The 13,646-nt window shown below is 43.6% G+C and overlaps 1 protein-coding gene across 4 annotated transcripts in view; it reads right to left on the reverse strand.

Annotated features, from left to right (window-relative positions):
* sh3kbp1 (SH3-domain kinase binding protein 1) overlaps positions 1 to 13,646 on the reverse strand; it is a 316,125-nt gene that overhangs the window by 1,328 nt on the left and 301,151 nt on the right. For 3 of the 4 annotated variants that reach the window (XR_010975810.1, XR_010975809.1, XR_010975811.1), the window contains 4 exons: positions 13,094 to 13,240; positions 9,481 to 9,731; positions 7,420 to 7,483; positions 636 to 955 (listed from right to left, as the gene is read on the reverse strand). Coding sequence is in view for 1 of the 4 variants with exons in the window: in XM_068040380.1 (XP_067896481.1) it covers positions 7,420 to 7,483; positions 9,481 to 9,731; positions 13,094 to 13,240 (462 nt within the window). In the remaining 3 variants the exon portion in view is untranslated. The remainder of the gene's footprint in view (positions 1 to 635; positions 956 to 7,419; positions 7,484 to 9,480; positions 9,732 to 13,093; positions 13,241 to 13,646) is intronic. The other variant, XM_068040380.1, reaches the window with a different exon arrangement.

Consider the following 13,646-nt stretch of genomic DNA (forward strand, 5'->3'; position numbering starts at 1 on the left):
GCAACTCTTTCAAAAATGTTGTCAAACCTGCTATTGCAGATATAAATCACTCTAATTAGAGGATTACCTATGTGGATTATGCTCAATTATACAATAGTGTCAAATGCAGTTTATTAAGTGCTTAAGACAGTCCACCGAGCCTCTTTGGAGCTTGAAAATCAGAAGGAATCTTAAAAAAAAGTTGAGGAGACAGGTACACCTGTACTCAAAATTTACCATCCTTCAGCCAAGGTGGCCTGCTCAACTTGGGTGCAGTGGCTGTGAAGTGCATTCTGAGCATGTTTTAGCCCAGGATTATTGCATCCAGAAAATGTTTCATCACAAGTGGCTTACAGCTTAAAAGGATGGCACTGCTGCCAGTTTAGCACTCCCTCAGTACTCGACTGGAATGTCAGCCTCGATTATGTTCTCAAGTTGCTGGGGGCTTCAAACACACAAACAGCTCAGGAGGTAACAATAATAACACTGAGGCAAGGCTAACATTTAACTGAAAAATAATAGAAAGTGAAAAAGCACCGTCCATATCCTCAGGAAGTCCCAAAGTATTTTGCAGCCAGTGATGTGTCATCAGTGTTGAAAATGTGGCAGGCAATTTGCACAAAGCAAGGTCTCACAAACCACAAAGTGATAATTACCAGACAATCTGATTTTAGGTGGTGGTTGCCCATCGCAAAATTAGTCAATCGGAATCAGGGAGGAGTGAATTTCTCCAGTGGTTGGAGTTAAACCAAGCACAAAGGAAGATAGTTGTTGGAGGCCAATCATCTCAGCTGCAGGAGTTCTGAGGGTAGTGTCTTATGCAAAACATCTTCAGCTGCTACATCAATGATTTTCCCTCCATCATAAGGTCAGAAATGGGGATGTTCGCTGATGATTGCACAGTGTTCGGTACCATTCGCAACTCAGATCGTGGAGCAATCTGCCCGCATGCGGCAAGGTCCCGACTAACAACATCCTGAAGGGTTACCAATGAGCAGAAAATTAACTAGACCAGCCTTATAAATACTGTGGCTACAAGAGCCGCTCAGAGACTGTGAATTCTGCTGAAGTATCTCTGCTCCTTACGCCCAAAGCCTGCCCACCATCTACAAGTCAGGAGTGTGATGGAATACTCAAAAAGCTCGACCTTGAAGACAAAGTAGCCCACTTGACTGGCGCACCAGCGCACAGTGGCAGCAGTGTGCACCATTTACAAGATGCGCTGCAGCAACTTGCCATGGCTTCTTGAACAGGACCTTCCACAGCCTCTACCACCTAGAAAAACAAGGGAATCAGACAGATGGGAGCACCTGAATGTTCCCCTCCAAGTCACAAACCATCCTAACTTGGAACTATAATGACATTCCTTCAGTATGCTCGAACGCCCTTCCTAACAGCACTGTTCATGTACCTATAATACACGGACTGTAGCAGTTCAAGGTGGCAACTCACCACCTGCTCAAGGGCAATTAGGGATGAGCAATAAATCCTGGCCTTGCCAAAAAATGAGACTAATTTCATCATATGAAACATTATTTTTGAACTGTTACTGGACTTGAAATAACTTGTTTAAAGAGACAACAGTGGCTGAAAACGTGGCTGCATATTTGCAGTCTAAAAGACAGTTGCCTTTAGACGACAATGGGATTGCCTCCCTGATTCAATTGGCCAGATGGATTTTGATCAAGAGACATTAAGTGTGTAAGAGCCAGCGTTCCATTCCACTCCACCCCACCCCACCCCAACTGAGAGTGTCTGCTAAGCTTGAAGGAATCCACAAAATCTGAGGTGAGGCTGCTCGAAATAGGGAGCTCGTCACATGACTAACCTGCTGGCAACCTGGGGGTCGTTTGCATTGTGCCACACAGAAAAGAATAGACTGCAATTTGAAGACAAAAGAGAAGGAAGTTCTCCCTCTGTGTCTCTCTAGCAAAGTTCCAGGGACCCATGGAAGTAACTCAAGCCTCAAGACAAGACCAATGAAACAAGTTTGAAAGTGTGCACTGGGCCCCAATGAGAACTGCATGACCTAACTTCAATCAAAGACTTTACATCAAACCTGAATCCAGTAATTGAACTCCAGCTATTACTTCAAACCTTTAATTCTTTCTCTTCCTCTGTCCCTATTTGCGTGTGTGTTTATCACGTATGCATGCTAGCGTGGTTGCTTTGTGTATTTTTAGTAGTTTTAACTGAATTAGGGTTTTACGGTTAATAAACCTACACCTTGTTTAAATCTGAGAAAACCTGTCTGGTTGATTTCTTTGCCATTCCAATTAGAGAGCAGTGAACAAGGACTCACTGAGAAGCTAAAACAATGTTTTAAAAATTAAACCCTGTCACAGCCAAACCAGGAAGAGGTTGAGAGGGGGAGCCCTAGACCTCCTTCTCACCTGATTGTGACAGAAATTTGGGGGCTAGCATCGGATTGGACCCACAGACGAATGAGAAATTGGAAGTGGGAAGTCAAATTGATCCAATCAAAAACAGAAAAGATTTCAATACAGGTTTTCTTGTGGTTGTGTGTGCTAGAATAAGAACATGTCTGTGACTGAAGCCAGCAGCTACCCAAGCCAGGGTGAAGTAACTTGGGATAAGTTGAAGGCACCGTCTATGGAAGAGTTTAGAAATATGGCTGAGTAGTGTGGGATCACCGTACGTGCCAAGACTAGGAAGTCTGAACTCCTAAGAGTAGTGGCCAACCATTTTTCCCTTGACTCTGAAGCAGAGACAGGGTTAGAAATAAACTCAGACATGGTATTGCTAACAAAGAAACAACTAGAACAGAGAAAACTTGAATTAAAAGACAGGAGAAAGAAAAAGAGACAGGAGAGAGAAAGAAAGAAAGAACTTTCCAGAAGGAATGTGAAGAGAGCTGAGGCAGCTTGAGTTAGCTAGGGGGGCGACAGAGTAACCCCAGTGAAAGCATGGAAGATACAAGTGTGGGGCTGTGTACGGAATTGTTAAAACTTTCCCGACTGATCTCAAAATTCAATGAGGGAGATGTGGAAACATTTTTTTGTATCTTTTGAGAAACTTGCAAGGCAGTTAAAGTGGCCGGCTGAGACGTGGACTCTTCTGTTGCAAAGTGAGCTGACAAGAAAAACCCATGAGGTTTATTCCCTGTTGTCAGATAAGAGTTCATCAAATTATGAACTGACAAAAAGTGCTATCCTCGGGGCACATGAGTTAGTACAGGAAGCCTACCACCAGAAGTTTCGAACCCTCAGGAAGCAAGCTGATCAAACTTACTTGGAATTTGAGAGAAGTAAGCAGCTGGTTTTTGACCAGTGGTTGAGGGCTCTTAAAGTACAGCTCAGCTATGAAAACCTCAGAAAGGTAATTTTGCTAGAGAAATTTAAACACTCTCTCCCCCTCTCCATGTAGAGGAACAAGAAGTTTTAGACCAAGGCAGGTCGCAGTTCTGGCTGATGAGTTTGCTCTAATATACAAGTCAGCTCCCCAAGGAAAAACATTTCCTGGTTACTCCCAGTAATCTGAAAAGTGTGAGAAGGTGATAGGAGCCCAAGCAGTCCTGGGAGAGAAAGAAAAGCAGGAGACACAGGGGGCCCTCCTCCAGCCAAAAAGGAAGGTGCAGTAAGTTGGAGTAAGACCCAGAGATCTGTGTGCTTCCATTGTAATAAAGCAGGCCATCTAACAGCTGACTGCTGGAAACTACAGGGAAAGCCTGTAGGGTTAATCAGGGCACAACCGCTCAGTGAAGGAGAAAAGGACCTTGATGGAAAGCACAGCAGAACAAGCTGTGGCTTTAACTGTAGCAGTAGTAAGGCCCAGAAAACATACTATTGTAGGTGCAGGAAAATTTAATAGGATTCCTGAAGGTTATCACAATTTTGTGTCTGAAGGGAGAGTAACCCCAGACCCCTCGAGTGGGGCAAGCAAGCAAGCCTGAGGTAATCCTCAGGGACACAGAAGCCGCTCGATACTTTTTACTGGGAAAAGGCCTGACCTTTCCCCCAGAGAGTGCAGTAAATACCTGAATGGTATTGGAGGGCAGTGGACGCCTGTACCTTTACACTGGGTGCACTTGGAGTGCAACCTTGTTTCGGGACCGGTGACCATAGGGATTGTCCCTAGTTTGCCTGTGGACAGGGTTGACCTACTCCTAGGTAATGATCTGGTGGGGACGAAGGCAGTAGCTTCCACAGTAGCGAAAGAGAGACCACAGTAGGTCAGAGAGACAGGGCAGTGGCAGGAGACCATACCCTGCTGTTCCCCTGCATGTGTAGTGAATCGGGCCATGATCAAGCCAGCTCCCCCAGAGGAGACTGAATTAGCATTGCAGACAGCTGTCTGTCTGAAAGTTTCTTTGGAAAGTTAGAGGACCCAGGGAATGAAGTAAATGAATCTTCCTTAGCTGAGGTTCAGCGAGCTGACCCAGTACTGAGAGTGTCAGCACAGGCTGCCCAGTGAAATTGAAGCAAAGGGAGTGCCTGATTGTTACTATTTAAAGAATGAGGTGCTGATGAGGCAGTGGAGTTCTCCTCACGGACCCAAGGGCAAAGAGTGGACAGCGGTTCACCAGTTACGGCCAAACCAAGAAGAGGCTGAGAGGGAAGCCTAGACCCTTTTCTCACCTGGGCATAACACATGAAACAAATAAATATTGGCCAGGATACTAAGAAAGATTAACAATAGTATAGTCATTACTGTTTCAATATTAGTGGTATTAATTAGCCTTAAATGTGTACGGCACATTTATAATCAAATCAATGGGCCATGCATGGAAATATTCAAATAACTAAATCCGGAAAAGTGGGTTTATAGCTGTATTCAGTTACAACAGCATGTCAATGGTCGATCTCTCTGCTCGAAAGCCACACTGTGCCTCAGGGCAGACACGCTCGGCCAGCTTCTGGAGCCTGTTTGTCTGAGGCCAGCTGAATATGACTGCATAGGTGTTGCCAGTAGTCACTTGCGCAGCGCCTGGCTGTTCTTTGTGCAACACTTCTGGCTGTTTTAAGTGCGACGGACGTTAACTCGCTGGGGGCTTTCTTGTAGTTCAGCAGTGCAATGCGCTTAGCGGCTATGACAGGTTCCAGCTCTTCAAAATGAGATTGAAACCAGTCTGCATTCCGCTTCACACGTTTGCCATAGGTGGTCATTGCTGAGTCATAGATGGCGTCTCTGACGTGGGCCCACTTGGTCTTTGCATCCCCTGTGGGAGTGTTTTGAAGGGCTTTTTCAAGTGAATTTAGAAATTTTTGTAACAGCTGTGGATAAGACATTCTGCTCGTGTTGATGCGCGGGTGGCCCTTCTGCTTGGAGTGATGCAGCTTCTTTGGTTTGAGTCTAACCTTGCTGCACACCAGGGAGTGGTCGATGTCACAGTCCGCACTGTGGAAGCTGCGTGTGGTTTGAACGCTGTTTAAAGAGGCTCGCCTTGTGACAATGAGGTCCAGCTGGTGCCAACGACGCAATCTTGGGTGCCTCCAAGAAATCTGGTGACAGGGTTTATTGTGAAACAACGAGTTGGTGATGCAGAGGTTATGATAGGTACACAACTCAAGCAGTCTCTATCCATTCTCATTCATCCTTCCAACGCCATAACGCCCAAGGCAGGAGGGCCATGAGTCATGGTCCACCCCAATCCTGGCATAAAAGTCCCCCTGCAGGAACAGATGTTCAGTATTGGGGATGATACCAATGATATTATGGAGCTCCTCGTAGAACCATTGACATGCTGTTCTCCCTTCATCAGCTAGAGGAGAAATGCCGCGAACAACTTGCTTTCATTGATCTCACCAAAGCCTGGTCTCTTCAGACTACGAGAAAAGATCGAATGTCCACCAAAGCTACTAAGTATCATCACCTCATTCCATGACAATATGAAAGGCACAATTCAGCATAGCGGCACCTCATCAGACCCCTTTCTTATCCTGAGTGGTGTGAAACAGGGCTGTGTTCTCGCACCTACACTGTTTGGGATTTTCTTCTCCCTGCTGCTCTCACATGCGTTCAACTCTTCAAAAGAAGGAATTTTCCTCCACACAAGATCAGGGGGCAGGTTGTTCAACGTTGCCCATCTAAGAGCGAAGACCAAAGTATGGAAAGTCCTCATCAGGGAACTTCTCTTTGCTGACGATGCTGCATTAACATCTCACACTGAAGAGTGTCTGCAGAATCTCATCGACAGGTTTGCGGCTGCCTGCAACGAATTTGGTCGAACCATCAGCCTCAAGAAAACGAACATCATGGGACAGGACGTCAGAAATGCTCCATCCATCAATATCGGCAACCAGGCTCTGGAAGTGGTTCAAGAGTTCACCTACCTAGGCTCAACTATCACCAGTAACCTGTCTCTCGATGCAGAAATCAATAAGCGAATGGGAAAGGCTTCACTGCTATGTCCAGACTGGCCAAGAGAGTGTGGGAAAATGGAGCACTGACACGGAACACAAAAGTCCGAGTGTATCAAGCCTGTGTCCTCAGTACCTTGCTCTCCGGCAGCAAGGCTTGGACAACGTATGTCAGCCAAGAGTGACGTCTCAATTCATTCCATCTTCGCTGCCTCCGGAGAATCCTCGGCATCAGGTGGCAGGACCGTATCTCCAACAAAGAAGTCCTCGAGGCAGCCAACATCCCCAGCTTCTCCACCCTACTGAGTCAGTGGCGCCTGAGATGGCTTGGCCATGTGAGCCGCATGGAAGATGGCAGGATCCCCAAGGACACATTGTACAGCGAGCTCGCCACTGGTATCAGACCCACTGGCCGTCCATGTCTCCACTTTAAAGACGTCTGCAAACGCGACATGAAGTCCTGTGACATTGATCACAAGTCGTGGGAGTCAGTTGCTAGCGATCGCCAGAGCTGGCGGGCAACCATAAATGCGGGGCTAAAGTGTGGCGCGTCGAAGAGACTTAGCAGTTGGCAGGAAAAAAGACAGAAGCACAAGGAGAGAGCCAACTGCGAAACAGCCCTGACAACCAATTCTATCTGCAGCACCTACGGAAGAGTCTGTCACTCTAGTATTGGCCTTTATAGCCACTCCAGGCGCTGCTCCACAAACCACTGACCACCTCCAGGCGCTTACCCATTGTCTCCCGAGACATGGAGGCCAAAGAAGAAGAAGAAGAGTTACAACCCAAATGAAATGAAGTTAAGGAAAATTAGTACACAGCACCCAATGGCAAATAGGTTCTGATCTGTAGTCACTGTAACATCTGTGAGTTTGTGAAGAAATTATATTGCAGATGCTTAAAACCCATGGAAAAAGCAAACAAGGTCTTGGCATGAGGATGCAGTAATCTAATCAATGTCAAACCCAGAGAGGTTAATTATTTCTTTGAAAGCACTTCAGTTTTTCTTTTCACTCCTAAAGCACCGGCTGCTTGCACTCTGGTAATGGCATTAACACAGCAAACTTACACAAGCAATGTATCTGAACAAGGAGCAGTATGTATTAAAGATACGACTCACCTGCAATGATATACGGATCTTCTTTTCTTCATCCAACTCATTCATCAACTGTGTAATCTCTTTTCTGCCAAAATAAAGTAGCAACATTTCAGTCTTTTTATAGGCTTCATAATGTTAAAGGCCCTATGTAAATGCAAGTTGTTGTTTTTGTAGGCATGAATTGTATAGAACTTGTTCTATTTACCCTTTTCTCCCCTACCTTCAAAACAACTTTCAACCAAAACATAAATGCGGAGTATGTGATGATGGGGATGCAAAGAAAGGAAGCGTCCCAGTCTCCATATCAGTGCTGTCCAATACATAATATATATTTAAAAAACGCTGACCAGCAACAGGTGTAACTAGAATGACACTGTTTTAGCTACATTCACTAATTTTAGTAGAAAACTCCCTACACACACAATACAGGTAAATGTACTTCACGTGTATATACTTTCAACGTCATCATCTACCACTATACAGTAACCAATGAAGTAAATTATTTAACATGAAAGAGAAAACACTCGCACTGTTAGCATTTTAAAATTCATGCAACTAAAGGTTAAAGTTCATTCACATGGAGATATCATCCAAATATGACTATTGAGATTACATGTCCAAGGAGTCTTCATTACTCATTGTTTATCAACTAATTAGAAATGCAATTTGAAAGACCACTGACTTTTAATAGAAAGTTAAAATTTTATAGTTATTTCTGTCCCCCTACAATAACTTATAAGTTCTGTCAGTGAACCTTTAGAGATCATCAGAAACAGACTTTGCTAGACTGCAGCTGGAAGATGCAGTCAATGTGAAGCCCTCTTGTGCCAACGTTATAGCAAATAATAACTGTGCAAGTGCAGCAGGTATTTTGTCAATAAAAGCTGAATTTTCTCAGTCATAAACTGGTGGTGGCAATTATAGGGAATTGGAGAATCCTTTTTTGTTTATTATAGTCAAGGTTTTAAACAGGAGAAATAGATGGGGAAGTGTGAAAAGCACTGGTTAAAATCCCAGAGTCACCTGCAAGAAAAGCAGACTTTAACTTATTGAATCACAGAGCCTAATCTTGGCTTAGTTTGATATTGATGAAGCTGTCTAACCTGCGATGTACCACTCTGCTCCTAGGTGCTAAATGCAGGGTAGCACAAATGTACAGTTAATGGCAAAACGCTGGTATATTAAAAGCTTGCCAACAGCAACAAAGAGGGCTGCCTAACAGATTTCTTAACGTGGCGTAGAGCTGAGATGCCTGTTGGTAGGCAAAAAATGCCTAGCAGATTCGGTTACACTATAGTTAGGAAAACCCACTACCCAAGTAAGCCAGCCTGAACAAAAGCCTTTCTAGGCCAAGGTTACACAAGATGCACAAGTGCCAAGCAAGCAGTGCAGGGCACAAACCATAGCTCAATCAAGGTACCAAAACATTCAACAGTCACAGTTTGGTCCAATGAGCTGCTTGTATGGACTGGATCAAAGTCACTTGGTTGCTGGTCCAAAGGAAGGAGTGCAATACAAAACCTGTAAGTGTCAAAGACTCTAACATTTGGACAGGTGTCTCCAGGATGACCAATGTCAAGAGTTAGATACATTTGAAACCCTTCCTCAGTCTACATGTACCCTGGGCCCCCTAGATGCCAACAAGTCAGATCAGTGCTGGGCTGAGCCATACAGTGGGATGGCATTGGGTGGTTCCTTGACTTTGATTTGTCATGCATGCAAATGACCTGAAGGTGCTGTTTCAGAGGAATACTGTCTGGGCAGAAATGCCAAAACAATTGGGACTGGTTCCAGGGGTCACACTTTGAGAACAAGCAGTGGTTGTGACTGAAGACACAACCACACTTGGAGCAGTGCTTAAAACCAGAACTTTCATACAAGTTCAGAGATTTCTCAGCCCTCTTCTAAGGTGTCCTGCAGATGCCAGGAAAGAATAATTTTAAACTAGGACACCAATATTCAAACATAATTAAAATATTCAATAAAAACATTTCAAAAGCTTCAGCTCGACAGACAATGGCATTCTGGGTTTTACATTGTGCAATTGGTACCTAGCCTATAGATAACAGAAAGCAGACTCACTTGTGCTGAGACTTCATCATTTCAATGAAATTTCTCAATTCCTTCATTTGTGCTCTCAGTTCCTCAATTGGATCCTGACTCTTGTCACTCTTTGGCTTGAGATCAGTACTGTACTGTGATGGTGAGTTTGGCCTCTGTCCAGCTGCAGAGGTGATGCCATGATGGAATGCGTAAACAGCTGATGAATGTGCATTGCTTCCAGATGGCAAACTTGGAGCTCCTGGTTTTGGTGGCAATGTTTTATCAGATACCTAGGATAATTAAAGTGTAAAAAGACAAGTGAAAACTGCCAGAACTGTTCATTATGCTGTCAAGAGCCTCACAAGAACCCAAAGAGAAAATGCAGCAGCAATGAAATTCACTAATATTCACAAGGATATAGAAATGGCTCAGATCAAACCTTAGAACTATTCAAAAATATAGCATGAGAACTATAGCACAATCTATTTCTTCTGTTTAAGATAAAGCCCTCCAAACAGCACCCATTCAAAAACAATCTGTATCTCTATATACTATATTCTGATCTGCATCCCATCCAACACCTTAAACATTCACTCCCATCACTATCACAATGTGGCTGCAGTGTGTACCTTCTACAAGGTACATTACAGCAACTTGCCAAGGCTCATTTGACAGCACGTCCTAAATCTCTACACTTAGAAGAACAAGGGCAGTAGGCACATGGAAACAATTCCATCTCCCTGTAGGTCTCACACCATCCTGACTTGGAACTATATCACCATTCCTTCAATGTCACTGGGTCATAATCTTACCTAAAAGCACCGTGGCAATACCTTCAGATGGACTGCAGCGGTTCAAGAATATGTCCCATACCAACCTTTCCCCAAGGTTTCAAGGGCTTTGCAATGAATGAGACTGGGAAAAGGACCCCAATGGCATCATGCTTCTTGGCTCTATGCAAAGCCCAGAAAGCATGTTAGATTTGAATATCTAGCTTGAACATCAAGGTCTCAGTAAGATTGTGTCTGTTACTTTTTCAGAAAACAACTGGGAAATAACTGTTACCCTGATATCACTGAAAATTTGCTGGTTTTCAATTGTGCATTTCACAAGACAGATTTGCAGTCCGCCTTCGGAAAAGACAGGAGAATGCATGTGGTGGCATGAAAATTATAACAGTAGCCAGTATGCACAGCAGGTGCACTTTGTTAGGATCCCTGGGCTGCACTATCACTTCACTAAATATTGGACAGCAAAGTTACACTCCAGATCATAGGGTCATGAAGTATTGGATCTTCGAAGTATGGTAATTGGGCTTCAGAGTCCTGGGAGAGCAGGGAAGAAATAACAGGATGAGAGCAGAAACATTTTTAAACCACTTAATAATTATACCCTTAAGGTATATTTTTGTTAAAGGGTAGCCCAAAATGTATACTACAATTGCTATTCCCTACTCAAGAAAGCTATGTTTGCTCCATCCACTCAGTATTGCCCCTTTTCTAAACTCCTTTTCCTTTCTAAGCTCGAGTGTATCATTGCCTCTCAGCTTTATGCCGATCTTTCCAGAAACTTGCTGTGTAAATCTCTCCAGTCTTGCTTCCACCTATGTCACAGCAGAGAACACACTAGCCAAACTCTCAAAGGACATTATTTCTGGTCATGACCATGGTATGTTGTCCCTTCCAGTCTTCCTCAATCTTTCTGCAGTTTAATACAGTTCATTGTGCTGTCTTACTCTACCACCTCCTGCTTTGCTGATCAGTCCAACTAATGATGATGCAGCCAGCATATCTCCAGCAATTCTTCTCTTGCCAGCCCTGCACAATCAAATCTGTCTAAAAGGCATCCTTCTCCAAGAAGTTCACCTTGGCTGAAATAGAAGGCTTGCATGCTCCTATGACCCTGAGAGCTAGCCTGGAGGGAGTGTAACTCCTCTTAGGGCAACGCAAACCAGAGAGATGGAAAGCTAAGAGTCAGTCTAAAGGCTGTCCACTGACCCTCCTGGTAGGGGTTATGAATCAGGATAATGACCTATCCACATAAAAATGCCTTCCATTATGGAAACAACCCAGAGACAAGATGAGTCTGTGATAGACCTGCAAATATAAGCATCCACCATGAACAACCGCAATCTGCTGGATATAAGACATGATAGTCCCAGTGGTCCCAGTCTCGGACCAGTGAAAGAAATGAGTTGCCTTATGCACCACTAGACACAGGAGACTCTAATAGACTACGGATCTATCTTTGGAGCCGTCCTTTCCCACATTCAATTGTAGCCCCTTGTTTATAGATGATGTCACCACCATACAAATATTGAACTACCAGCTCTATCACTCCATCAGTTCACTCTACCCGACAATTACATTTGTGCTATCAGACTGCCAGATTTGTCATAAGTTTTTTCAGCTGAACATTAAAAAGTCCAAATCTGGCATGCAATTTATGGCATCCTCCTAAATTACCCTTGTTTTTTTGGGAGTCTATTCTCCCACCTCCAGACACTCACTCATGCTGAACAATACTGTGCTATATCCCAGCACCCTGTTCAACTGTGAGCTGTTTTTCCAAACACCACATATTCTCCATCAGCAAGATCACTATTTTCATCTGCCCCTAACTCAGCCCATCCACCCAGGAAACGATTTGCTATGCCTTTACAATATCCAGACTCTATTCTTCCAGTGCCTCGCTCACTGGCATTTTCTCATCCAATCTCCATTAACTCCCACATGTCCAAAATGTATCTGCCCTGTATAAGCTCCACTCACTCATCCTCACAGACCTAACATGTTTAAAATCCTTGCCTTCAAATCCCTCTAATGACCTTACTCAACCATAATTCTGCTATATTTTACAAATGTACTTTTCCTGCTGCATACTTTAGTCTTTGGACTCTTGTCTCCTGTGCATCCCTCACTTCATTCAGCTCCTTCATTATTGCAGTACTGTCCAATAGGTTAGCCAGTAGCATTGGGAATCTAGATGTGCCTAATTACATTCCCGATCAGTAAATAAACAATGAATAATAGACACTGCTGTTGGACATGTGATCTCAATACTCATTTACACAGTGTATGCATGGGAACTTTAATCTTTTTGTTAGTAAAAACGAAAAGCAGAATATACAAGTGATTTTGATTGTTGTCAGTGCTTTGCTTCTTTGGTTACTGATGGTGGTAAATGTTTGTTAAATAAATAGACGCATATGAAGTACATGTACCTGTATAATGAGAGTATCTAAGGCCACTAAAATTTTCTACTAAAATTCATGCACATGACTAAAACAATGCCACTGTTGTCATACCCAGAGTTAATCACTAATTTCTACTGGACAGCACTGCATTGGGAGGAGCTTTCAGACAGGCCCTGCTCACTAGGATTCCCCTTAGCAGGTTCCTCCAAACCCTGCAACTCTATCTCCCCCTTAAAAACCTTCTCAAAAGTCTCTTTTTCTCCCAAGCCTTCAGACATTTCTTAAACTCTCCCAGCCTGGTGTTTGCATTCCTACTAATCTGCAAAGTGCTTCATTTTGTTTCGTACATTAGAAAGTGCTATATGAATGTTAATTTTTCATACAGCTCAGCTAGTTAGTGTTTCAACATTCTATTCTAAAGTAAGCCTGAAAAAATACAAAGCGCTGACAACTCACTGGTAACACTGGAATAGGTCTTGGAGCTTTCTTTACGATGTCCTTTACTTTTGCTGTGTTGGAATCAAGTTCTATTCTCTCTTGTTCCTCTCTATCCTCATCCTGTGAAGTTGGGGAGTCCAAGAAATCAGGACTAGAAAGCGATGGCTATAGGAAGGAAAAGAAAAACAAGACGGCACATTAATATTGAAATTCCAGGTCTGGAAGGGCCTCTACCAAGTAAGTACCTCCACTGGCCACCCTCCTGACAGATGAGCTTGCCTGGACAAGTGAACTCGTCTGCAGCTTGCTAAGGGTTAAAATTCAATATGGATCATTTTGCAGTTAGTGTTTGAAAATAAAATGAAATCCAAATCACTATTTTTGCACAACTTGCTCATTTTGTTCAGTATTTTTTCTGAATACAAGAAGCATTATGGTTACACATTAGAAAGCACAGTGTGCCGCACAAAGTAGGACGCAGCAGGTAAATGATACTGGGGTCTCTATGTATAAAGTCATATTTGGCAAGTCAGGCCAAACAGACATAGTAGAAAACACAATATATCACCTC

Source organism: Heterodontus francisci, chromosome 10, assembly GCF_036365525.1.
Source record: "Heterodontus francisci isolate sHetFra1 chromosome 10, sHetFra1.hap1, whole genome shotgun sequence".
NCBI classification, from domain to species: domain Eukaryota; kingdom Metazoa; phylum Chordata; class Chondrichthyes; order Heterodontiformes; family Heterodontidae; genus Heterodontus; species Heterodontus francisci.